The 26310-nt window shown below is 36.7% G+C and overlaps 1 protein-coding gene across 4 annotated transcripts in view; it reads left to right on the plus strand.

The window, feature by feature from the left end:
* Window positions 1-26310, plus strand: part of HERC2 (HECT and RLD domain containing E3 ubiquitin protein ligase 2) — a 103544-nt gene that overhangs the window by 53970 nt on the left and 23264 nt on the right. For all 4 annotated transcript variants that reach the window (XM_077781525.1, XM_077781527.1, XM_077781526.1 and 1 more), the window contains 32 exons: window positions 1556-1703; window positions 1790-1986; window positions 2219-2449; window positions 3051-3186; window positions 3727-3870; window positions 5261-5403; window positions 5624-5891; window positions 6051-6193; window positions 7555-7653; window positions 7749-7917; window positions 8031-8156; window positions 8739-8847; window positions 8976-9115; window positions 10560-10750; window positions 11919-12024; window positions 12191-12282; window positions 12867-13042; window positions 13512-13623; window positions 14427-14508; window positions 14606-14749; window positions 15326-15416; window positions 16813-16990; window positions 17424-17505; window positions 17588-17759; window positions 19677-19821; window positions 20472-20697; window positions 21420-21591; window positions 22136-22322; window positions 23073-23213; window positions 23369-23560; window positions 24844-24997; window positions 25690-25797. In XM_077781525.1, the coding sequence (XP_077637651.1) occupies window positions 1556-1703; window positions 1790-1986; window positions 2219-2449; window positions 3051-3186; window positions 3727-3870; window positions 5261-5403; window positions 5624-5891; window positions 6051-6193; window positions 7555-7653; window positions 7749-7917; window positions 8031-8156; window positions 8739-8847; window positions 8976-9115; window positions 10560-10750; window positions 11919-12024; window positions 12191-12282; window positions 12867-13042; window positions 13512-13623; window positions 14427-14508; window positions 14606-14749; window positions 15326-15416; window positions 16813-16990; window positions 17424-17505; window positions 17588-17759; window positions 19677-19821; window positions 20472-20697; window positions 21420-21591; window positions 22136-22322; window positions 23073-23213; window positions 23369-23560; window positions 24844-24997; window positions 25690-25797 (4804 nt within the window). The remainder of the gene's footprint in view (window positions 1-1555; window positions 1704-1789; window positions 1987-2218; window positions 2450-3050; window positions 3187-3726; window positions 3871-5260; window positions 5404-5623; window positions 5892-6050; window positions 6194-7554; window positions 7654-7748; window positions 7918-8030; window positions 8157-8738; window positions 8848-8975; window positions 9116-10559; window positions 10751-11918; window positions 12025-12190; window positions 12283-12866; window positions 13043-13511; window positions 13624-14426; window positions 14509-14605; window positions 14750-15325; window positions 15417-16812; window positions 16991-17423; window positions 17506-17587; window positions 17760-19676; window positions 19822-20471; window positions 20698-21419; window positions 21592-22135; window positions 22323-23072; window positions 23214-23368; window positions 23561-24843; window positions 24998-25689; window positions 25798-26310) is intronic.

The raw sequence follows: 26310 nt of genomic DNA on the forward strand, positions 1-26310 counted from the left end.
ACTTTAGTTGTCCTAAAAAGAAAGATGTATTTTACAAAACAGCTGGGAGATGTCCATAAATCAGTTTTTGGTTAGTTGGGAAAAAGGTAATATTTTCTTTATATTTAGGACTTACTGTTTTTAATTTACACCTCTTGAATTTTTAGCCTTCAGGATACTATGGACTCACTTGTTTTGTTGAAAGGTGAAAATAGTGTTCCAGAATTCTGCTTCAGAAACTCCCGTATAATATTTCCTATAAGTTGAATAAATGAAAGAATAGCAAATATGTGGTTGGTAAAAGTTACATTTCATTTAAAGTTACCAAATTATGTATTGTCTACTTCCTATTTCTGTTGGAAACTGTTAATATTATTTAAATTACAGTCTCTCTTAAGAAGCTATATCTTTGCATCTTATTTTGGTATTGTATTTCCCTTGTCATCTTTCCCCTTTCCTCACTTTTTTTTTGATTTTTTTCTCTTTTTTTTCCTCTTTTTCTGTTACTTAGCATTTTGTTAGTACCTTCTACATGAGACTGAAAAGAAAATTTATTATGGAATAACTCTGCAAAGTTATAAGGCTTGGGGATCAAAAGGTCATCTTATTCTTTTACTTGCTAAGCCATCAGCATTTGTTAACTAAAGCCTTGTATCATAAAGGCTTGCTCATTTTTGTGTGATCTTCCAGTAAATTCTTGCCAGTATTTTTAGTATGGTGAGACTTCTGTTATCCTCCAGGACTTAGTGCAGTAGAGTCATCTGTGCTGTTCAGGGCATACTCAAGAGAAATGACCATTCCTCATGTACCAACTTAAGGACAATGAAAAGATGAGACCTTGAAGTTCTAGAAAGACATGTTATTGACAGACGTTTGCAAGAGGAGAATCATTTCTGCTGTTAGTCACTTGTATTGATTGGTCTTCTGGGTAGAAGATGAGGAAGCTCAAAACCTGAAGTGCTCCTACTCAAAATATGCAACCCCCTCTGCTCTTTGATACTGCAGTGCTGCACCTTCCCCTGTTCCTTGTCAGTCTTGCACTGAGTGTCTGGGTTCAGAGGGGCCAGACTGTTGGAGGCCCTGGTTTCACAGTGGCTACTTTTGAATGTCACTGTGGCTGCTGTTGCCTGCCTTCCACCATTCAGCTTTATATCTCATGAATTTTAACTATTATAACTTCTTTGCAGAACATTTGGAAACTTTCATTCTGAAATATATCTTAGTACTAATTTGAGTCTGCAGTCTGAACAAACTTTCCCATTCTGTATTCCTATTTTTCCTATTTGTTTCCGGTATGCCCGTCACCTGTCCTAAGAGATTGGTTCACTAATAACAGTGTACCAGTAAAATTGTTACTGACTCTGAACTGTATCCATGTCTTTTAAAATACCCCTTAGCAAACTAAAGATCAGTAGCTCTGGAATTTCCATAGCTGGAAAGAAATCAGCGTTGTGAAAAACAACTACAAAGGAAAGCAAACTTAAAAACATAATTCTTCTGTACTTAATAAGTTTGAGAGCTTCTTTAGTATTTGGTGATATAGACTAGAATAACAGTAAGTTTGTTCTCTTTTTAGATCCTTGCTGTACATTTATTGAAAGCAGTACTCCCATCCTGGGATAAAAATGAAAGGTCAAGAGACATGAAATTTCTTGTGGAAAAACTGTTTGGATTTTTAGGGAGCCTGCTTAGTACTTGTTCTTCGGATATCCCACTACTCAGAGGTAGAGGAATTTTCCATCAGTGGCTTGTTTTTCTGTATGGGAAATGTGTGCATTAAACTCATAACTGTTCTGCTTTATCTTTCCAGAATCTACTCTGAGGAGGAGAAAGGCCAGGCCCCAAGCATCTCTAACTGCCACTCATAGTAGTACTTTAGCAGAAGAGATAGTGGCACTGCTGAGGACGCTGCATTCGCTCAGCCAGTGGAATGGACTCATAAACAAGTACATCAACTCTCAGCTAACCTCCATCACCCACATCTTTGCAGGAAAACAGTCAGAAGGGGTAGTTTCCACGTTTTAAAATAAGCTCATTTTTATAGCAATATTTATTTTGAAATTATAAATACTAAATCTTTGTAAACAATATTAAGCTTAATATTGAAACCATTTTTCTACTTTTATATGTATTTGTGTTGTAATTTTTAAGTTGAAATATGTGTGATTAACTTTGTATTTTAAAGCAGATAGAAGGGTATGTTTTCTCCCTACAGTTAAATTTTATTTTTCTTTGTTAGGCTGTGTTGGATGACTACTTCCCTGACACTGAGAATCCAGAGGTGGGAGCTCTGATGGCAGTCTTGGCTGTGATTGGTGGCATAGATAGTCGCTTGAGACTGGGTGGACAAGTAGTTCATGATGAATTTGGAGAAGGCACAGTGACACGCATCACCCCAAAGGGGAAGATCACTGTGCAGTTCTACGACATGCGAACGTGCAGAGTGTGCCCTCTGAATCAACTAAAACCAGTAAGTTTGTTTTGTGAAGGCTTGAACACTGGGAAGGTGTAAAACTCCAGTATGGACCAAAGAAAACATTAGTTCTTCATTGGCTAAATGCACTGACATTCAACACACGCAATGCTCTGAATGCACATCTAAGATGGTCCTCATGCAAACCTCTGCAGGATCTTTAATTCTGTCCTCATTTGCTGGGAAGGTGAAAGGAAGAGTTGTTTAAGCTGGAGTTGTTTGATTTGAGATAAAGTCCCAAGTTATTGTAGCATGTTTTATAACTCTTAGATGAGAGGAGCTTTCTATTTAACTTGATTTGCTAGATATGGCTTTAGTGAAAGCTTGGTTTGCTTTGGAGTTCTCTCTTGTTTTGACTCTGTTCTGCTTTTTCACCAAGAAGAACTGCAATTCTGTGGTAGAAATACAGGCTTAGGAGCTGTGTAGGGAATAAAAATCGTCTCTAGTTCTTCCTGGTCAAGAGCAGTAAGACAAATACTACTTTTCCTCTTCTGCAGTTAATAACCATTGAAACTTTTTTATGACCCTGAGATTGTAGGAAAATGCTTACCTGTTTTTTTTTGTTAATTTTTTTGTCTGGTTCTTCTCCACTGTCTAGCTTCCAGTTGTGGCTTTTAATGTGAACAACTTGCCTTTCACTGAACCTATGCTATCCATTTGGGCTCAGCTAGTAAATCTGGCTGGAAGTAAAATAGAAAAACAAAGAACGAAGTCTCCCAATCAAGGCCTTTCAGGTACAGATGGGGACTTTTTGCTGTTAGTTTTCTTTGGAAGTAGATGAATATGCTATGAGAAATACTAGTATCAGCAAACATAGATAAGGAAAAGGGTGTCCTAGAACCTTACCTGTTTTCTTATTCAGCACTGGGTAATAGGCGCTTAAGAGACAAATTTAGCTAGACAGTGAATTGCTCTGCACTATAAGTGAAATATCTTTGATGTGCAAATGTAAATAAGGTGTGGGGCTGATCTTACTCTACTGAGTTGTTTAAAATATTGGATGCAAGTAACATCTCTAGCTACACTTACTGTGTTATAAATCAGCTGTATGATTGTCCAGGTTGTGGAAAGTAGGAAGGCAGTATTTCTAATACTGTGAGTCATATAACGTGTATAGACTTTTGATCCGTGTGCTGTTTAAACTAACTCATGTGGGCAGTACACAGTGAGTGAAGATGTAAACTGATGTTTGGACTGAGGTTGTATGAATTATAACCTTTCTTCCCTAATACAAGAGATTTCTAGCACTAATGGCTGCTTAATATTTCTGATAGGTCAAGTTGATCTGGATCTGCTGCGGTGCCAGCAGTTAAAGCTGTACATCCTAAAAGCTGGACGGGCTCTGCTTTCTCACCAGGATACACTAAGGCAGATCTTATCCCAGCCAGCTGTTCAGGAGTGTGCATTAAATCCTGCAGGTATTCTGGAATGCTCCCTGGCTGTGCTGGTCTTTGCTTAGATGGTAGATGAAGTATGTGACCATAACCCTTGCTCGTGGCAGTTGGACGGTAGAAATTCAGTTTGCTCTGTAAAGATGAAAAATTCAAATTTTTGTGTGTTTTAAGCTTTTGTGTCAAAAAGATTGACTTTTTAACTCAAGTTTTGAGAACTAAGAACATCAAGTGTTTGAAGCTTGAAATACTAGAGTTAGTAAAATTTGTATGTCTTCTATAGTTAGTAAGCTTTGTAAGTAATTTTAAAATACTTAATACTTTTTGCAGTAGTTTTATTTTTCTGCTTCAAAACTTAAAATTGGCTATTGATTTTACTTCTAATGTCTTGCAGCTTCCAGTGATACAAGTATAGAAATGTAATTTCTTAATCCTTGTATTAAAGGAGTTGAAGGAGTTGTAGTTCTAATAATTTGAATGATTTCTTCTACCTGCATTCCACATATAAAAATAAATACAATAACTATGTCACCTTTTGGCATAGCTATCAATGCCTTTGGAGTATGTATTAATTCCTTGGATATTTGTGAATCATGCAGTATCTTTAAATATAATAATATATTTGTCTTATATGGATATTTTTGTGGGATTTTCTTGTCAGTTGCCAGATTTTAAGTCAACAGAATCTACAGGGTTCTTTTAGGAATGGAGCAAGGTTTCACTCTTACCATCATTTTTAAAGGGGAAAAAAAAGGAACACTTTTTTTTTAACAAGAACAATATATGTAGAGGACTACTAACTGTTTTATTATTGTTTATTGAAGAGAGGACTTTTTATGTGGTAGTCAGAGTAAAGATTTAGGAAACATGAATGTTTATGCCAACAGGAATACAAAATTAAATATGAAAGTTGCAGAATTGTGAGCAAATTGGCTCAATAAAAGGATCTTGTTTTGAAGGGATAATGAATCCCTAAGGGGAGCTCTTCGAAATAGGTACATTATAGGAAAATAATTCCTATAATTAATGCATTATATTTTGAAGGACATATAGAAAGCAAGCACCATGGTTTTGGGATCACTAAAATTCTTGGTTATCTATATCAAGTGGTTTATCCTGGATATACTTCCTACTAATAGTCTTATTACAAAAAAGGTGGACTCAAATGACACAAGGTGCAAATTCACTGTCCACTGAGTAGTTTCTGTTAGGCATGTCTTGGGTGTATTTTAGTAAATATTTTGTTTATCTACATATTTATTTTTTTTTTTTTTGTACGGAGATTGTGGTACATATAGCTTAATCTTAAATGTGTTATATCTCTGGAGAAGAAATATGTGAGAAATAACAATAAGCCCTAGAATATTCTGATTGACCGTGTTATACGGTTTTGGTTAAAATAATGTTTTTCTTTAAGAGGATGGAGCAGTTGCCTCTCCTGACATCGGAGATATGTCTCCTGAAGGACCTCAGCCTCCCATGATCCTTTTGCAGCAGCTTTTGTCAGCTGCTACCCAGCCATCACCTGTGAAAGCCATATTTGACAAGCAGGAGCTTGAGGTAGAGTCTGTGTTTTCTGCTAAGTAACATAAGAAATAACTCTGTAATCCACATTCCAATTATAGCTTAATTATAGCTTAAGCTTATTAAATGATAGGTTTAAAAAAGAAGCAACACTGAACCCTTTTGGGCAGATAATGTTTAAGGCATGCATGTTCATGCACACAGATGTACTAAATATTCTTGTTCTACTTGGACTGATTGATTTCTTCTCCTCTAGGCTGCTGCTTTGGCAGTGTGCCAGTATCTGGCTGTAGAGTCTACACATCCTTCAACTCCATTGTTTGAAGACTGCAGCTCTAGTGAAGCTACAACACCCATTACAGTGCAACATATCCGACCTACAAAAGTGAAGAAACGCAAGCAGTCTCCAATTCCACCTCTCCCCATTGTAGTTCAACTTATGGAAATGGGATTTCCTAGGAAAAACATAGAATTTGCACTAAAATCTCTGTCGGGAACGTCTGGAAGTGCTTCTGGATTACCAGGTATTTTGTTTCATAAAACAAATAATATTAGAAGGAGAAGAAAAATTGCAAGCTGAATAAAACAGTACTTATGAGGGAGAAGTTATCTTCTTTTTGGATACAATCTTAACAATGTCAGAGAATCCCTTGGAGACAAACTGAGTTTGTTTTCTGTGTTAGGAGTGGAAGCCTTAGTTGGCTGGTTGTTGGATCACCCTGATGTTCAAATCACAGATCTTTCTGATGCTGATACTATCTCCGATGAATATTCAGATGAGGAAATAGCAGAAGAAGTGGAAGAAGCTGAAGCTGCTTGTCCTGTTGTGAGTATTAACTTAGTAAACCTAAGTTATGCTAGCTAGCTGCAAATTTTGTAACTCTTCCCTTTTTGGGAAAATGAAAAGAGTACAAGGACAACCTGCTGTCCCAAGCTTTAAAAACAGTAACAAGGATCATGTTTGCCCTGTGTTTCTAAGACATGACATAAAACAACCAAGAATAATCAATAAATACTTTGAGTTAGCACAGCGGAGGATAGAACACCGGTAGGTATTTCACTGGTGGTAGTTTCAAGTATCTCTGATACATGCTCTCAGTTTCTACAAAAATAGTTGATATTATAGTGTAATATTAGTAAAGGAGTTCTCCCTTCTCCTTTCCCTTGGTCTGAAAAACAAACATATATTACCTCCAAGGAAGGACTTAAGATCTAGTGAATAAATGGCAGAAAAGTCTATTAAACAACTTAGCCTTTTCCTTATAAAAACTTTTTCCACGTACTGATGATAAAATTACCATTACAGTGCCTATTGAGAGTGATAGCATTAATATGAAATTATATTAGTCTGCTGTTGACTTTCCAGAACTGTTTCAAAAAAGGACTTGTCAATAAAATTAAATGGGTTTCATTTTTCTGTTTATGCTTGAAGGACTTAGGTTGAATTTTCTTGCACATGTGGGATTTTGTAATTCAAATTAATATATATTGAAGGAAATCAACTTGACAGCTTTAGCTATCTTTATCAGGATTGCAGTGAAAAACTGCTATATATTGCCTTTAATGAAAAAAAATTAATACTCAGAACAGAACAAAGTTTTTTGAAAATTTGCCTTATAGCTGGAATGCAGTAGTTCTCTTAAAAATTAAGCTAATCAAGTCTTGAAAGAAATAATTTTTAATAAATAAAATCTAATTTTTTAGATTGTTTTTCTAAAGGAGTACTTTAAATCTCATTGTATTGTCTAAAGAAAAGTTAGTAAGCTTGAGGTTAGAGATTACCATTCACCATGTTTTTTTCCCCCTCTCCCAACAAATGTCCTAAGAAGTGAAATGTCAATGTGTATCTTCAAGAGTAATTAGAGTAGTGACAAATCCTCTCAGTTTCCTTGGCAATCAGGTTTCATAAAAGCAACTTGCAGCTTCCTTCAGACATTTTGAAAACTTGCATCTATGTTCCTTGATAAGTAATTTTGGAAAGTAAATTTTAATTTAAAATCAAGTAGATCATAGATGTTACTCTTATAGTGAGTTGAACCTGTTGAAGTTTTTTCCAATTTTGGCATGGAGCTATTCGATGGGCTCTTTTTTGTTGAGTTATCTTTAGTCTTTGCCAACAGTTTTATTTATCTGAATTGTAAACAAATTGTGTAATTGTTTGATATTTATTTTGGACTTTTTTTCCAGTCAAGTGGTGCTGTTGTAACAGAGAGCCAGACCTATAAGAAACGAGCTGATTTCTTAAGCAATGATGACTATGCTGTCTATATTAGGGAGAATATTCAGGTAAGTGTGATGATCAAAAGCAACATAGAAACTGCTTTCCTGTTGGTGCTAAAGCCTTTACAGATGTATTGCATTCTATTGTCCTTTTTCCCTAGGTGGGGATGATGGTTAGGTGCTGCAGAACCTATGAGGAGGTTTGTGAAGGAGATGTAGGCAAAGTTATTAAATTGGATCGAGATGGATTGCATGACCTGAATGTGCAGTGTGATTGGCAACAAAAGGGTGGTACTTACTGGGTCAGATACATCCATGTTGAGCTTTTAGGTGAGTTCACTTCTGACTGCTTTTTAACTGAAAAAGTGAATGGTAGACTAAGGGAGATGTAGTTTTGGAGGGGGAAGCCCCACTCACTATCCATTTATTCTTGCATCTGCTAGGATTCCCACCACAGAGTTCTGCTTCCCATATCAAGATAGGTGACAAAGTGCGTGTGAAGAGCTCTGTCACCACACCCAAATACAAATGGGGATCAGTTACTCACCGAAGTGTGGGCATCGTCAAAGGTAATGTGTATTCAACATGGGGCATGGGGAGGTAAGAAACTCAAGATCACACAGACTTTCTTCTAGACACACTTAAAAATCACACTGTTTTGTGGAGTATTGTATGATGTTAGAGAATATAGAATGCATTTGAAGCCTGTGGTGAATTCATAGACATGTACTCTGGGGCCCATTTTGTTAGCCTGTCCGTCTGCTTTTGAGCCACCTCATTTGCACATGGGAAAAGTCCTTAAGCGTCTGTGCAGCATCCAGTTGTAGTTCTCATTTACTCTTTGGATGAAGCACAAATGATTTTCCTTTAAGAAGTAATTGTAGCTTGAAAGCTTCATAAGGAAGCGAGGAGAAAGTGGGATGCACTTGTGTCAGGCTGTAAAGGATGTAATAGAAATAATCTGTCTTCGAAGAGGTACAGATTTTGGTCTTCCTGCATCTGTGCTTCGGAGTACGTACTTGCTTGCAAACCGCTTCTTAAAAAATTAAGAAATCAAAGTAGAATTGAAATGGAGTACTACTCTAAGGTTTTTTGGCTTCATTTTATAGAGATTTGCCACACCTTTTGTTTTCTCTACGTTTTTGTCACAGCATTTAGTGCCAATGGAAAAGATGTTATTGTAGACTTTCCTCAACAGTCACACTGGACTGGCTTGTTGTCAGAAATGGAATTGGTCCCCAGCATTCATCCTGGAGTCACGTAAGTCATTATTTACTTTTAGTGTACAGGGGTTATCTTTTATCTTATTGTTGTGATTCTATTATCTTGTCTCATTAACAAGTAACTTGTACCATATATATAGACTTGTTCTTCTCTTGTCAAATCAGGTGTGATGGCTGTCAGATGTTTCCTATCAATGGGCCTAGATTCAAATGCAGAAACTGTGATGATTTTGACTTCTGTGAAACGTGTTTTAAAACCAGGAAGCATAACACCCGACATACTTTTGGCAGAATAAATGAACCAGGTAAGTTTTGCAGTGTGTCTCTTAGATTAATTTAAAATGCATTTAAGTTGTTTTGAAAAATCAGGTTTAGATTTCAGCGTCTTAATATGATGAAATTAGTGTTCAGATTGACCCCCTAGACAAAAAAAACCCCCATAGCATTGCTACAATTACATGTGATGGACTACAACAAAACATTAACCCCTAAACCATTTTTGTATTGTTAAAAAGTTTAAAAAATGTCAATGTGACAGTAACTCTGCATGTCAGAGTGGCATTTTTATTTACACCAGAAATGAAATGTGTACTTTCCTAATTGTCCTGCCTTTTTCTGTCAGCCTAAATGTAGATGAATAGAATCCTCATAGTGCCAGGGGCAGCTGGAAATACCTAAATGACTTCTTATGCTTCAGTTGCTCTTCAGCTATTTTGCCTGTCAGTGTGGGATGGCTGTTGCCTCATTTCCTCTGTGATGTGGAGGCTCCAGAGTATGTAGTGGAAAAGGGAAGCCTTTTAAAAGGCTCATAATCAGATTTTCTTTCTCTAGGGCAAGAACAGGTACAACCATTTTAGCTTCAGAAATTTTGGTTTTGGGCTTTGCATTGTTATGCAAAACTTACCTGATGTTCTGTTTTACTTCTTTTCCATCCACCTATCTAACAATTAATCTTATCCCTAGTATTTGCAGGATGATGCCGACTTCTGGACTAAATTTCTTTGTATTTACACATTACCAGTGTAATTGTTCTGGAAAATGAAGAAACCTGTTTCCCCCTAGAGATTGTGAACATGGATTGTGTGTACATGATGGTTTGTCTAATGGGCAAAAAAAGCATTCTGTTAATAAGTCAGTTGAGATGGCTGTGCAACTGGAATGGCATGAATCTATAATCCTTCCCCTTTCCCTCTGTAGGAAAATATTCATTTTGTCAAGATATCTAGATGCTACAAAATCAGTGAAGTGGAAGTAAGGTTTTTGCAGGGAGGAAATCTACATCTCGCCAAACCACCTTCTTCTGGAACAAGATTTGGATTTTCCAGTCTTCCAACTTTTCTCTTTCTATTCTTTGGGAGGGGAATTTTGTTGTGGTTTAGTTGCGTGGTTTTTGTATGCTGTGGTGGTGTAAAAAATTGGTGTGCTGTGGACCTGTATTTTGAATTACACATAATCATAAATTTTGATCTGTATTTTAAACTGAAGGACCTTTTCAAGTAGCTCTCTAGTCAAGAACTTGGAAAAGTTGAAACTCCTGTAAAAAAAGAAGCTATGCCCTTTGAGCATTACTGCATAGCATCACCATGCCAATGTGACATGTGCCTGTGTCCTAAATGTAGCATTACATAACCAAAATGTTGGATTTGTTACATGTCCTTTCACCCTGCTTATGGTTCACCCTGCTTTTGGCTTTCAAAGGACCAATTTTCTTTGAGAGGTGCATGCTAAATGTGTCACTTAACCCTGCAGGTCAGTCCCCCGTGTTCAGTGGGCGCTCTGGAAAGCAGCTGAAGAGACGGCACAGTAGCCAGCGGGGAATGTTACTGGATGATTGGTCAAGGATAGTCAAGAATTTGAATGTCTCATCCTCTGTGAATCAGGCTTCCCGTCTTATTGATGGTAGTGAGCAATGCTGGCAGTCTTCTGGTTCACAAGGAAAGGTAACTTTAAGCCCTAAATGTTTTATTCTGATATACTTTATGCTTAAAAGGGTCTCCCCAGAGCCTTCCTTTCTGCAGGCTGAACAACCCCAACTCTCTCAGCCTGTGTTTGTAAGAGAGATGGCCTATCTCTGTGATTGCTTTTGTGATTCTTTTCTAATCCGCTCTACCAGATCCATGAGGGTTTTTGTTGTTGAGGACCCCAGAGCTGGTTGCATTACTCCAGGTGGGGTCTCACAGGAGCAGAGTAGAGAGGGAGAATTTCCTCCCTTGACGTGCTGGTCACTGCTTTTGATATAGCCCAGGATGTAGTTGGCTTTCTGGACTATGAGTGCGCACTGGTGACCCATGTGCAGCTGTTCATGCACTAGAACCCCATCTCTCATTCTGTGAGGCTGCTCTCCAGCCTTTTGTGCCCCAGCTTGTAAGTATAAGCAGGATTACCCCATCCCTAATGGAGAAGGCCACACTTGCCCTGGTTAAATCTCATACAATTGGTGATTACTCAGCTCTCTGGTCTATAAAGGCCACTCTGCCTTGGAGGGAGGCAACAGCTTTCTCTGGTTTGGTGTTACTGGCAAAGTTACTGAATGTTCATTTGACTCCTGCAGCCAGGTAGTTTATAAAAGATGTTGTTCCTTAGTTTATGGTTTACCAGTTTCATTGGCCTGCAGCTGTGCTTTGTGGCCAGCCTAAACACCAGGATGTGCAGCCTTTTGATCTGTCTTCTGCCTTTTGATGCTCTGTTGATGGCCATGCTGAGAATATGCCCAAGTACCCTTACTCCAGGTTTTCTATAGACTGCAACCTAATGCTGAGAATATGCCCAAGTACTCTTGCTCCAGGTTTTCTATAGACGGTTACCTTATACTTACATTATGTCCCATTACTTAACCTCCAGTGGTACTGTGCTTTTTGGCTTCTCAGTGGTGTTGGTTTTGCCTGAAATAAATTGTTTGCTGCAACTGTTTCTTTTGTAATTGGATGTAGGACAAGCAAGAAGTTCACAAGGTCATTTCTATTTGGCCAGTTGCCATATATTGCAGCTGTTGTGTACAATTCAGAGATGTTTTCCACTCTTTCTTCAAAAACATCACATATCTATTCTTGTTAATCATATGGTGATCATAATAATACTACTAAAAATGAAATTCTGTGTTTCCACTAGCACTGGATTCGCTTGGAGATTTTTCCAGATGTTCTTGTTCACAGACTCAAGATGATAGTGGACCCTGCAGACAGCAGCTACATGCCCTCCTTAGTTGTAGTTTCAGGTATGTGTATGTTCTCTAAGAAGTCAAAAATATTTTTTCTGCACCCAACAGCAGGTATTTATCTGTTTTTTTATTAACATAGCCATCTGTTTAACATGCACAGTGCCTGTTTGTGAAACAAGCACCATGTCCTAAAATGTTTTTAATTCTGTGTTTTGTTTTCTAGGAGGTAATTCCTTAAATAACCTTATAGAGCTAAAGACAATCAATATAAATCCTACAGACACCACAGTGCCTCTACTCAGTGATTGTACTGAAGTAAGTGAAGTTCATGTGAGAATTACTCTTGTGTGCAACAGAAAAAGATTGTGGTGCAAGAGATGGATGAGAATTATTGTTGTGATCATTAAAGCCTGGTATTTTATTCTTCTTCTTAACTTAGCAGTATTTCTGGCAAGTTAGACAAGTTAATTATTCTAAAAAGTTTTACCATAATCACAAAGTAACACTATAATAGACTTAGATATTTTAATGAGTTTTATGTGACTCAATATACCTGTGAACCAGTAAGACATTCCAATAAACTTAAATTTTGGGGATAATTTTGGACAGCAGTTTTGATCTTTTCTAGCAACAGCAAGGAGAAATGCATAATGAATTCTATGAGACTGGAAGTAAAATTTCTTATATGAGAAATTCTTATATTTCATATATTTCTCATGGGAATGAGGCCATAAGCTAATGATAAAGCATTAATTATTTACAGCTGAAATGACAAGCATTTAAAGTGACAAGTTTCTTTTCTTAAACTGACAAAGTCAAACAAAAGTTCTAATTATTTCCTATGTTTTATGAAGTTTCATAGAGCCTAAAAGATGTAAACAGAGTATTTTTCTTCTTAGTATCACAGATATATTGAGATTGCAATTAAGCAGTGCAGAAGCTCTGGCATTGATTGCAAAATACATGGCCTCAGCATACTGGGACGTATACGTGCTGAGGATGAAGATTTGGCTGCAGTCCCTTTCCTGGCTTCTGATAACGAGGAAGAGGATGACGATAAACCTAACACTGGGAGGTAGGTGACTACAGTGGGGAAGGCAGGGGAAATGGCAATGAACCTTAGTGTCTGTAACTTAGTCCTGTAACTCTGGAGATGATTGGAGGAAGAACACATTAATTAGGTTGAATGGTATTAATGAGAAATCAGTATCTTAGTTTACTGGAATTATAAGATAGATCCTTTGTCAATAAATACATTCTCTGAGATGATCACACTGGTGAGGTGTAACATTTTGTATGACTCATCTCCTTTTGCAGTACATATATATACTTGATACATGGCAAGTGTATTTACCACTGCTCAGCAAAACATTCGGGTTTGGTGGTGTTTTTTTTTTTTTTTCTTTTTTCAACTGTGATAGTGCAGTTTGAGTCCTGAAACTGTTCCAAACTGTAAAAATCAGTAAATACAGTAAAAAACGGTGCCTATGCTACAGCATGCTGTTTGCTAAACTGACCATGTTTTCTTTTCTCATTATGTTCAGTCTTGTCAGAAAGAAGGCAGCTGGGCTTGAATCAGCAGCTACAATAAGAACCAAAGTTTTTGTTTGGGGACTGAATGACAAAGACCAATTGGGAGGGCTAAAAGGTTCCAAGGTAGGTTGTTGTCACACTTCAGTACAGGAAAGAAATGGTGAAAAATAAGATGTACAAGTTGCACAACTTAAAATCAGCTACAAAGATTATGTTTTGGTGGGTTTTTAGTGCTAAGACATGTAGATGTCTGCTGGATGGAAAATTGGAGAAAATTTACATTTTGGTTGGTACTCTGAAATCTGGCTTGATTTTTAACAGCCACTCAATCATTTGTTTTAGATGTTAATGAGCTAATTGTTTAAAAAATATGTAAGACTGGACATTCTGTTCCTGTTGAGTCTGCACACATAAAATAAAAGTTGTGGTGAACTTTATTATGTATTACTTGTATCTGGCAATTGTGCAATAGGAATTTCAGCTCAGTGTGCAGCCATTTACATATAATATTAATATTATACAAGATGAGATACATTGCAAATACTTAATCAGTTTTAAATATCATTCATTAATCTGAAAATTATGTTCGGAGCATTTCTTCAACTGATGTTGTGAAAGTATTGTATCTATAGAGTACCTTGAAAAATCAGAAAGTTAACCTTTCCTGTATTCTTCAGTTTTCTTATGAAAACTTTACTAAAAGAAAGTCCCTGTTTATATGGCCTTTCATTTTTTCAGGTTTTATATTTATCATAGTTTCAGTATTAAATTTTTTAATTGTTTTTTGTCCTTTATTTATTAATTGGCATGGGTGAAGTATCTGAAAGTACCTGTTAGATTAACTGATTTATCATTTAAGAGCTCTTCTTTTTAGCGTGTTGAATATTGAAGTGCATTGTAATGGTTCCATCTCCTGCCTGCTCTAGATAAAAGTCCCTTCCTTTTCTGAAACCCTGTCTGCCTTGAATGTTGTGCAAGTAGCTGGAGGATCCAAAAGCCTTTTTGCAGGTAACCTAAGTTGAAAATAAATGTCAATATTTAAGGGCAGAAACAGATTCTGAATTGTGAAACACTAATGGTGTTTCAAACTTTTTTTTCATTTTAGTGACTGTAGAGGGTAAAGTGTATGCCTGTGGAGAAGCCACAAATGGGAGGCTGGGTTTAGGAATATCCAGTGGAACTGTGCCTATTCCCCGCCAGATTACAGCTCTCAGCAACTATGTGGTAAAGAAGGTGGCTGTTCACTCAGGTACTGACTATTGCTGTCCTTATATACATAAATGTAACATATTCAGCCTGAAAATAGTTCTTTGCAGTTTCCTTGGGTGCTGTGGTGCCCTAGCATATCAGATTCTTTTTTTTTGTTTTTAATAAATGCAAGTTATTGAATTCTGTCTGTTGTATACAGTGTCAGATTAAATCTAATGGTTCTGTTGCTAAATCTGTGAATTTAGACCTTACAAGTTTTCTTATTTGCTGGAGTATTACTTTGGTATTTCCATTTGGTTGAAAGTGTTTTCATTTTTAATATTTTAAAATGGTGGGTTTGTTTTTCTCATTTTTTTTTTCTTGCAGCTCTGTATATAGTAAATTGAATGATTATTGGTTTGGTGGTTTTTTGTTTTTAAGTGTGCCAGGAGACCTACTGTCACAATTTTTTTATTTAAAATTAAATCACATAAAAGCTCCAAAGAACATAAGTAATGTCTGTGGAGCTGGAAGGCTCATGCAATTGTATTGTAGAAGAACAGCAATGTTAAGTTGTTACTAAGACCTGCTGCCTGTTTGAAAGCTCAAAAATGTAAATTTATGTTTACAATTTCAGGTGGCCGGCATGCTATGGCATTGACTGTTGATGGAAAGGTGTTTTCATGGGGTGAAGGAGATGATGGAAAACTTGGTCACTTCAGTCGAATGTAAGTTTATAAATTTTTTCTATATTTCAGTAAAAGATTTGTGTTGCGTGTTGCATGTTACAGCACAATTGACCACCACTATTGACAACAACAGTATTTTTAATACATGATTTATAAGAAGACTTTCTTTTCCATGGTATATTCCAATTTATGGTGCAACATTTGTAGCAGGCTTCAGCCATTTAGATAGGAGGCATTCAATTAATATAATAAAGATGGGTAAAGTCTTAATGAGTATTTTCAAATTGCTCTAATGAAATTCCAGAAATTCTATAATTTTGGACATGCAGTTTCGGTTTACTTTTTTTTAAGGTACAGTTTTCAGAAGTGCTTCGAGGAGTAAAACCATAGCAATTTTGTATTCCTGAGCTAACAGTGTAACATAGTTTAAGCTGTCATTTTGTAGCCCTTTCTTTAGACTTCAGTTCACAGACTTGTTAGTCAGAAATAAACTTCTTCCACTTTTTAATAATAGTAGTTTAATCTTCCACGGGATAGTTTTAAGAAAAATTTGAATTTTCTAAGATTTTACTTTGTATGTACCCACAGAACAGTATTTTGAAAGAAAAAACCTTGATAAACAAAGCCCATTGGTAAATACTTTTGTCATACTGGTGTATTTTGAGGACCTGCCCATAATACATACAAAATAAAATCAGATGGGTAATATGCTACAGCAAATACATTTTTATAAGGCTGGGTCAGACTAGTGAAAAGGGAAGTCTAGATGAGAGCAGTATTACTGTTTATTGCTCAACTGACTCATGTTTTATGTAATTTTACTGAAAGTGAGATTTGGAACTTCTGGGCATTTCATAGTAGCAATATTTCCAGAGGCCATGCATAATTTGGTAGAATCTTATTAGTGGTTTTGGTACGCCAATATATTTGGATATCTTTAGTTGAATCCTTTTTTTGGAATTAAGAGAACACTGTAATCACATGAAAAATAAATGTTAGCAGTACTCGCATAGAAGTATAACAGTAAATCCTAGTTTTGATTTCTCTGTTGTGAAGAGCAAAGTTGGGGTGGGAATGTCATGTCTTAATGTTACTGTGTGTTCACTGCTAATAATGCATTAAACTTTGGGAAGTGACACTAAATTGGTTTTCACTTTCTATTATGTGCTGTTTAGTTGATTGATTTTGAATTTCTCACCTCAGTTTGGCAGCATATACATAAAATATTCTTTAAATAAACTTTGAAGTACATTAAAATAGTGTAAACCTTGGATTTATGGTGCTGCTGTAGAGTACATCTTGGAATCAGTGTGTTGCATATTACTTTATCTTGAGATTGCTGTTAGTTGTTACACAATTTGTATTGCAATAGTTGGAGTGTATTGTATGGCTATTTTATAATTAACACAATGGATTTGTTGTTAATTTTCTTCAGGAACTGTGATAAACCCAGGCTGATAGAAGCATTGAAAACCAAACGCATCCGTGATATTGCCTGTGGCAGTTCCCACAGTGCTGCTATTACCTCTAGTGGGGAGCTGTATACCTGGGGTCTTGGAGAGTATGGAAGACTAGGACATGGAGATAATACCACACAGCTGAAGCCTAAAATGGTAAAATCAATGTTTCTTGTTTCTGATGAAATGCAAACATGTTTAACAAATGATAGCAGCATGAAGTTAAAGTAGCAAAAACCGTAAAGGCAATATGAAGATGTTGCTTTGCAGTGATCTAAATTAGGTTTAGCTACCCTTACCTCTAGTGAAAGTAAAGGTATTTTAGAAAGGCCAAAAAGATCCAGTCTCTTTCTTGGGAAGTGATTAAAAATCAGCAAAAAGTGTTGCTTTCAGCATTCATGTCCTGCATCTACTTTGATGCATAGCTGGAAGCTGCCAAGTAGCAATGTTGGATTTTGGACGTGGCTGGGTAGTTCTTTCTCAGGCTGGGCACAATGACCAAGATGAGTCATAAGACCTTGGACATGTTTGTAAGGTTTTAAAACATAATTTCTTTGAAAACTTCTTTCTTACTCCTTCTGTTTTGTAGGTTAAAGTGCTCCTTGGCCACAGAGTCATTCAGGTTGCATGTGGAAGCAGAGATGCTCAGACTCTTGCTTTGACAGATGAAGGTAAGGATATCTTGTTTCAGAAACTTTCTAGCATCTGGGAGTACTGTGATCATTGTTTGACCTGCAATTTGATGTTTGTTAGGTTTGGTGTTTTCTTGGGGTGATGGTGATTTTGGAAAACTGGGCCGAGGAGGAAGTGAAGGATGCAACATTCCTCAGAACATTGAAAGACTGAACGGCCAAGGCGTTTGTCAGATTGAGTGTGGTGCACAGTTCTCATTGGCACTGACCAAGTCAGGAGTGGTATGGACATGGTATGTTACATTTGCCAGGAAGTATTACCAAAGCAGTTGCTCTGTACTGTATTTAATGCTTTTTTGACTCCATTTGTGCCTTACCTGTGTGCTTTGTCTTGTAAACTGGCAGCTCTTCCAGGCGAGCTGCATCCATTCAGTGATTGACACTGTAGCACGCTTTCTTGTTTGTCTACTCTGTTAGAATGCCTGGCTCCTATTGAATTACAGCCAGAAAGGGAAGATAATTTCTTCTCTTGATTACCGTGAGACATGTAAAGGAATGTTAAGAGTGGAGAGGAAAAGAAAACTTGAGAGCCATAGCTTGGACTATGAAGCTTACAGCTAAAGCAGAGACTTGAGAGAGTAAGGATGCAGGAGAGTAAGGAGGTAAGCTGAAATTCAGGGCAAACAAGAAAAACGTCCTTGGGAACACAGGAGCACAACAACAGCTTGTTGCTGCTCAGAAGGCCACTGACTTGTCAGTAAGGAAGTCTTGGAGCAACAATTGGTACAAGATGATTACTGAGAGCTACTCAGATATGGTTTTATTTTTCTCCTCTTGGCCTGCTTGCTTCTGCTTTGTTTTGAACACAAATCTCACTTTTAGAATTTTTAAACCTTTTTGTGAAATCTGAACGCTTACTGCAAGGCAGGTCAACTTCAGGGCACTAATCAGATCAAGGTCTTACCCCATGCTTGTGTAATAAGACTGTGACCTATTTGATGTATATCAAAACTAAGTAGACATAAACCAATAATTTTTGTTGTGTTGTAGCAGTTGCTGAGTAACATAAAGAGAAATCCTCAAAGCTTTCATTTTTATAAGTTACTCCTGTTAAAGGGAAGAGAAGTTTTTAACAGAGATGTTGTTGTGCTGAGTGGCCATTGGAAATTGTATTTCTCCTGCTTTCTGTCCAATTTTTTTTTGTAGTGACAAAAGGAGCCAAGAGGAAAGATAATTTGACAGTCTCTTTTTTTAATTAAGAACTCATGTCAAAATTCTTATTTGTTTCTTCCTTGCCCTAGTTTTTCTCAACACTGCTACATCTTGTCAAAAATCTACAGCTATTTCATGACATTACAGGTCTATAAGGAGATTTTTGGGTCTGTTTCAACTGGGGATGGCTGAATTGCTTTTAAACTTTTATTCTTCTTGAATTTGTAATGGTTTGAAGAAAAAAATCATCACTTCTGGGTTATAACTTTAGGTAGATAACAGTACTCTATATCATGCTTCTCTCCAGCATAATATAACCTTTCTTCAGAAAAATTGGTGGTGAGCAAAAGAACTGAGTGACTGGTTACCAAAAACATAGTAGAAGAAATATCAGGGTTTTTTTTTTTTTTTTCTTTAATGGCATTCTTAGTGGAAGAATTTTAAGGTGTTTACTTTTGTGTATGCTATTTTTTTAGTGCTATTTGTGTATAACAATTTTGGATGAATTTAAATTATGGAGACCTCAGAATCTATATTGAGGCTTCCAACAATGTGAAAAAAACCCACAATTCTGAAAACATTTTAGTTCCCTGTGTTATTTTTTCCATGGGAGCAGACTTAGGTTAAAGGTTCTATTGTTAGGTTTATCCTCAGTAGTTAAATATGCCCAAGGCTTACCAAACCATGTGAATTTTCAAAGTGGTTATAATTGTAATGTTTCTGCAGCAGAGGAAAATTAATGTACTATCAGTTGCTTTGCATACAAAAAATAGTAATAATTATGCACTTCTGTATTGAGGTGAGAAGCTACAGTGTAATAGAACTGCAGTTATCCTCATTCTTATTCCTTTGGGCATTCAGTTTTGAAGCATTTGCTAGTTCGTGTGTGTGTGTTTCTGGCAGTGATATATGAAGTATATTCAGTCGGGAACCTGCCTTGAAGAGGAGTGTGTAAACAGCCCAGTTGTTCTGAGTGTTACATTTACTGTCTGTTGCAGGGGTAAGGGTGACTACTTCAGGCTAGGCCATGGCACAGACGTGCATGTACGAAAGCCGCAGGTTGTGGAAGGACTGAGGGGTAAAAAAATTGTGCACGTGGCTGTAGGAGCACTCCACTGTCTGGCAGTGACTGACACTGGACAGGTATGTTGTGTGCCACCTTCCTTTGCCCCATGCAGAAAGGAATAAACTGTTCAGGAAGGAAAGTATAACAGTATTGGTGCCAATTAAATGAAATAAGAATTACCTATCTTTGCTTTTAAAAGTCCAGCATAAATGTAAGCATGATTGTAATTTAAGAAGTATGAGCATTTAAAATGTTAGCATTGGAGTTGAAACATTTTTGTCATAGTCACTTTTGTAGTGTTTTCCTTGTATTATCTCATGGTCAGTTTTCTGCTTCTTGCTTTGGAAATGCAGCAGCAGTCATAGTATTCTGGACAGATTTTTCAGCTTTATCATAGTATTGTTTCAGATCTCCAATGTAATTACTAAGTAGTTAATTCTTTTAACTTACTGTGAACATTGAGTAATTTGTGATAACTGATCAGTTATAATTTGGTGATAATTTATGAATTATCTGATAAAATGCTGCTTTGTTTTTTTTTTTTTTTCTTTTAATGTATGATAATGCCTGCATTATTTGATGGAGGTGGGAAATGTCATGACAGTAGATTGTTTACAGTGTCCTTGATTACTAGCACAAATCACAAACATTCTCCTTAGGGATTTTTAAGAAAGCCAGTTGAGATAAGAAGTGAAGCCAAGTAACACGTGGAAATTTTTCCTGGCAGGTTTATGCTTGGGGTGACAATGACCATGGCCAACAAGGCAATGGAACTACCACAGTCAATAGAAAACCCACTCTTGTCCAGGGCTTGGAAGGCCAGAAAATCACTCGGGTTGCCTGTGGGTCTTCCCACAGTGTAGCATGGACAACGGTGGATGTGGCTACACCATCTGTTCATGAGCCAGTCCTTTTCCAGACAGCGAGGGACCCTTTAGGTGCTTCTTATCTTGGTTGGTATTTGTTACCTTACATTGTTTTTCCTTTACTGCCATTGGTGTGTTTGTTTTGTGTGTGGTTTAGTAGGTGATAGAAGAGTGCTAAAGAAAACAATTTAGAAAAAAAATCACAAAACAACAAAATACACCTCTGGTAAAAAAAGCCCAACCAAAACTCTTCATTAAAGTGAAACTTTTAAATTAAAATGCAACATGCTTCCTCAAACACTCTAAGGAGTTTATCTTTATGGATGTAATGACAGATGAATGCCACGCTAATATTAATCTTATGCATTGCCTCTTGTTTCTAAGGCGAGTTAAAAATTAGGGAATCAAAACAGCAGTGTTTTGTGTTGAATATGAAAGCATCAAACATCTTGCAAATTAAGCTTTTTCATGACCAAAGCACTTTATACCTAATAAATATTCTTGTTGTTTCAGAATGTTTGTGTAAGTAAAACTTGTTTTAGGTGCTCATCACTAAAATATTTGTATGTTATTGCCTTAATCCTCATAAGTGAGCAACAAGATCAAATACTATTTTATGAAAGCCCTTGTTGGAAAGCCATGGTATTAACTTTAATATTGTAACTGTAGGCACTGCAGTTTAAGAATCTCCTGTAGAATTAGTTTCAGTCATCTCTTCTGATTTAACAGGAAATTAGATAAACCATGTCCTTTTATGTATTATACCATTAAAAAGTGCTTACCTTCTCTTTCCCCCTGCCTTGTTTTAGGTGTTCCTTCAGATGCAGATTCTTCTGCTGCCAGTAACAAAATCAGTGGGGCAAACAGTTCAAAGCCGAATCGCCCTTCCCTTGCCAAGATTCTCTTGTCACTTGATGGGAATGTTGCCAAACAGCAGGCTTTGTCTCACATACTGATAGCATTACAGATCATGTATGCCAGGTAGGCATGCAAACATTCTTCCTGTTGCAGAGCAAAAGATGACATAGCTTACCATCTATTAGGGACTCTTGAGTCAGATGTAAATTGTTTTAACAAGTTTTAGCTCTTCAGGACGGGCCTAAGCTTCATCTAAATTTTCTTTTGATGTTGATGTTAGCTTTATGTTATGCTCTAAGAAGTTTCTATTGCCTGGGGGAAAAAAATATTCATTTAGAAAGGCTCAAGTAAATAATGTACAAGGCATGTAAGAAAATCATGATGGATGATGTGGAGGAAGCAGTAGAGGGCAGAGTGGAAATAACAATAAAACTTTACAGTGCCGTCATTGTTAGTAGAGAACAGATTATTTGTGCTAAAATATATAAATAGAAACTCATGTTAAGTATTTAAGCATTAGGTCCAGAGGAGAATAACAATGAACTGCCTTCTAGATTCTACAGCTTGGAAACTTTACCTTATTTTGTTAAGACAAACTAATACAATTTTTCAAGTTCAACGAGGGAATATAATTAGGTTTCTGTTAATCCATCCTAAATGATTTCAGGGATGCAGTTGTTGGAGCCTTGATGCCTGCAAGTATGATTGCACCAGTAGAATGTCCCTCTTCATCACCAGCCCCCCCATCAGATGCCACTTCTGCAGGAAGCCCTGCAAATGGAGATGAGTGTGTGCTTGTGGGAGATATTGAGGAGCGGCTGAGCCCAAACCCATGGCAGGACAGGAGAGGGGAGGTAAAGTGTCACATTATTTTTCTTCATTAGTTTTTAACTGTAAAGCTGACAAATATCTCAGTTTGATAGCAGCAGAGATTAAAATATTCCTTCATGCTTAAATTTCAGGACTAGCTTGTCTGCACATGTCAGATTTGAAAAAAACTAAAATTTTAGTGTAAGATCAGTTTTGAACTTTCAGAAAGCATTGTGTCATTTGAATGCAATTGTGATGATTTCTACTAATATTTTAGAGATACTGAATTCATTTTACAGGAATGATATTAAAAAGAAGTCAAGAATAGCAGAATATTTGGCCATTATTTAATGAAATCTAGTTGTAAACTTAGATAACTGATGTAGACATGAGGCCCTGAATGAAATTCCACTATGTTGATTTCTAACTGCTAACAAAAACAGAAAAAAGAAAGGCTTGCTGCTGTAGAGGTCTTTTGCATTTATAAACTATGAACTTGATATGTGTTGTCAAGGCTTGCTTTCTCCTTTGTAGTCTTCTGTGCAGGCACTGATGTTTTATTGTATGCTTTTTGTAGCAGCTGCCATTGAGGGGAGTGTTTGGTGTTGTATACACACTAGGAAAATAGAATAAAAGCTAAAAATACAGGCAGTGAATCTGTTGGTTTTGAACTTATGGCTGTTTTTAAATTGCTGCTGTCTTTGAGCACTAAACCTTCTAATAAATATTTAAACTCTTAGAGGTTTTACAGTGTCTAGTTGAAGATTTCATTGGTTACTATTTGCTCTGGCTAGGTTGTTCCTTCAGAAGATGCTGTGACACCGTCTGCTGTAACTCCCTCAGCTGCTGCTGCCTCTTCCCGTCCTTTCATTCCAGTCACGGATGATCCTGGAGCTGCCAGTATTATTGCAGAAACCATGACAAAAACCAAAGAAGTAATGCTTTCAATACTCTTCTCAAAACTTAAGTCCTTACTGTGGTTTTATCAAGCAATGTTTCTGGGTTTTGAGCTTTAAAAGTTACTCTGTAAATGACTGCATTTTTAAAAATCTATGCAAAGACAGAACGATGTTTGTTGCTTGCTTTGTAGGACGTGGAAAGCCAGAGTAAGGTGTCTGGCCCAGAACCACAGTACTTGGATGAGTTTACAAGTCTGCTGGTACCAGATGACACACGAGTCATGGTTGATCTGCTTAAGCTTGCAGTGTCCAACAGAGCAGGCGAAAAGGGAAGAGATGTTCTCTCAGCTGTGCTGTCTGGCATGGGCACAGCTTACCCACAGGTCAGGTTTTGTTTCTGTTGCACTTTAACTATGCCCTTTTTATTACTAACTTGCTGGCATACTTCCTTGTAATGGAAGTACAGTTCAGCATCCTGAGAAACTTATTACACATAAAAATTTGAGCTGAAATTAAATGCATGTGAGCTTTAACTCTTTTAATGGAACTATTACATGAATATATGCATCTGCTGCCAGATGTCAGACTAATTTCTCCATTTTTGATGCTGCAATTAGACATTAAGATAGAATGTATTTGTGTATTGACCAAGTTTCGGTGGATACTGGAATGAAACTGAATTAACTAAACTCTGTTTACTCGATCTATAGAATGTTAGTTTAAAAGCTTCCATGATGAGAGTTTTTTTTTTGCATCTGAGATTATTTTTCAAATTGATGCAGTCACAACTGCTAGCTAAAAATGCTGTTAGTGTATTGTATTGTTAATGGTACAGTAAATCTTCCGAACTGTTAAGATGCACATTTCATGCATTGAAGCTTCTAACATTGTAAAAAGTATCCATGGGTGTGGGTTTTTTTTTTTGACATAGCTGGCAGAATGTAACAAATCATAAATTATTTATAGAATATGTGTGTATAGTAATAAACTGAAAGCTGTTTAATATTTCTGGTAGCTTTACCTTTCAACTAATAATTTTCCTAATGAGTAACAATACATTTTTTTTAAGATTCCTAAAACTGTTACTCCCCCTGTCCAATTTGTAGTGATTAACTATGTATATTTATGTTGAGTTTAAGTTTTCCCAGTCAAATTACGTACAGTCTGTATGTGCACTTATACATTAATTCTGGCTTTCTTTATCATTAGTAGTGAGTAACTGAACTGAACAGTGTTAGGTTTGTGTGGGGCTTTTGTACTTTGGAGCCAGAATTTTTATTAGAAACTCTTTTAAGATTAGTACCTTTGGCATTTCCTCCCTAAACAGGGTTTTGCAATATTTCATACTAGTTAAATATTTATACCTTTCCATGCTGGTGTATGCTCTATAGCTTAGAATTAATAGTTTGCTTTTTCTGTAAGGGAAAACAATTACTTGTGTTGTCATGTACTTACTGAAAACTGAAGTTTTTTGGCCTTTAGTTTTAGGAATCTTTCTAGGTCTGGCACTACCAAAAAGAGTATTTTTGAGTTAATATGATGGTTTATGAATCAGATTTCCAAAACTAAGTTACTTATTTTAAATTTGGGAAGAATGGGAATTTGCTTAGATTTCTTGGGTTAATCAAACATACAGTTTGTAAAATGTGTATTTTTCTTTTCTTAGGTTGCTGATATGTTGTTGGAGCTTTGTGTCACGGAACTAGAAGATGTAGCAACTGATTCACAAAGTGGTCGCCTCTCTTCACAACCAGTTGTGGTAGAGAGCAGCCATCCATATACTGATGATACATCTTCTAGTGGCACAGTTAAAATACCAGGTACAGAATTCTTAGAGTTATGTTGCTAAGATTCAATTATTTTGAAGCCTGCCTGCATTAAGTTGTTCCTTAGCTTACAAAAATATGTATTGAACTTTTAAAGCAATGTTGTGTCATGTTGCTATGAAAAAGTATTGATCTCTTATATGCTGATGAAAATCTCAGTTCGCTACAATGTGTGTTTCTGGGTTCACTGGATGTGATTCCAATTGCATCATTGCTGTTCTCCATTCAGTTATGAAGCTGAGAAGGACCGAGTCTTTTTCAGGTTTATTAATTGAAAACTCATCTTCTGGTCTTGAAGGGAAATACTACTTTTTTTTTAATTCTGTCTTTTCATTTAGTGCTACCTTCAGTAATTTACCTAGTACTTACCAGAAATAACAGACAACAGAGAGCTGTCTGCCTTAACTGTAAAAAGACATTTTTTGTCTTGTGCAATTTCAGTTTTGAATGTTCTGGTATGGTCTTTTGTCTGCTAGCCCTATTCACACAAGCTTGCTGTGATTTAAGCCTTGCAATGAGAAGAAATTACAGGCAAATAATGTCATTAAATCAAAATAAGTTATTTTTATTAATGGGCACTATGCTTCCAAACAACTGTTTGATTTCATGTGGATGTCTAAAATGCTGCATTTGTCTGTGATATTGATTGCTCTGTAGAAGTGTGTGAACTCTGTGTTGGTGTTCAGGTGCTGAGGGGCTGAGGGTGGAGTTTGACCGGCAGTGTTCCACCGAGCGGCGTCACGACCCACTCACCATAATGGATGGCGTCAACAGGATCGTGTCCGTCCGGTCAGGTGCGGAGAGCGGGGGCTTCCCAAATGTGTCCTGTGGGGTTCACTCCGAAATGCTGAATTAAATGTGCCCCTGCTTCTGACTGATTCTTGAGGAAAGTTAAAGAGGAAAACCTGTGTAAATTGATACTGTATTTTAAACTAAAAAGTTTGCAGGATGTAGACACAAAGATTGATTTTTGTGTCTTTGGATATGGAGAATCTCTGTGAAGTGCATGTTAGGTAGTCCCGTTCTTCCAAAGAGTGTATGGAGTGTAAAATTCAGTGTTTAGCACCCCTGCCAACATGTGTGAATTTCTGTATAATCAAAGTGTATTTTAACAAATTGGAAAAGGATACTTATTTTGCTAGCTTTTTCCTTTTTCAGGTAGTACTTAGAGAAATTTCAGCCTTCATACAGTCAAGACAAATGATGTTCTGCTGTCAAATGTCTAAAATAATACCTTGGTACTCTGTCTTTCTGTTTCCTTCTCTGGCCTTTGTGTGTAACACTACATGAATTCTTCACCTCTTTAC

The sequence above is a fragment of the Lonchura striata genome, chromosome 2, assembly GCF_046129695.1.
Source record: "Lonchura striata isolate bLonStr1 chromosome 2, bLonStr1.mat, whole genome shotgun sequence".
In the NCBI taxonomy this organism is placed as follows: Eukaryota; Metazoa; Chordata; class Aves; order Passeriformes; family Estrildidae; genus Lonchura; species Lonchura striata.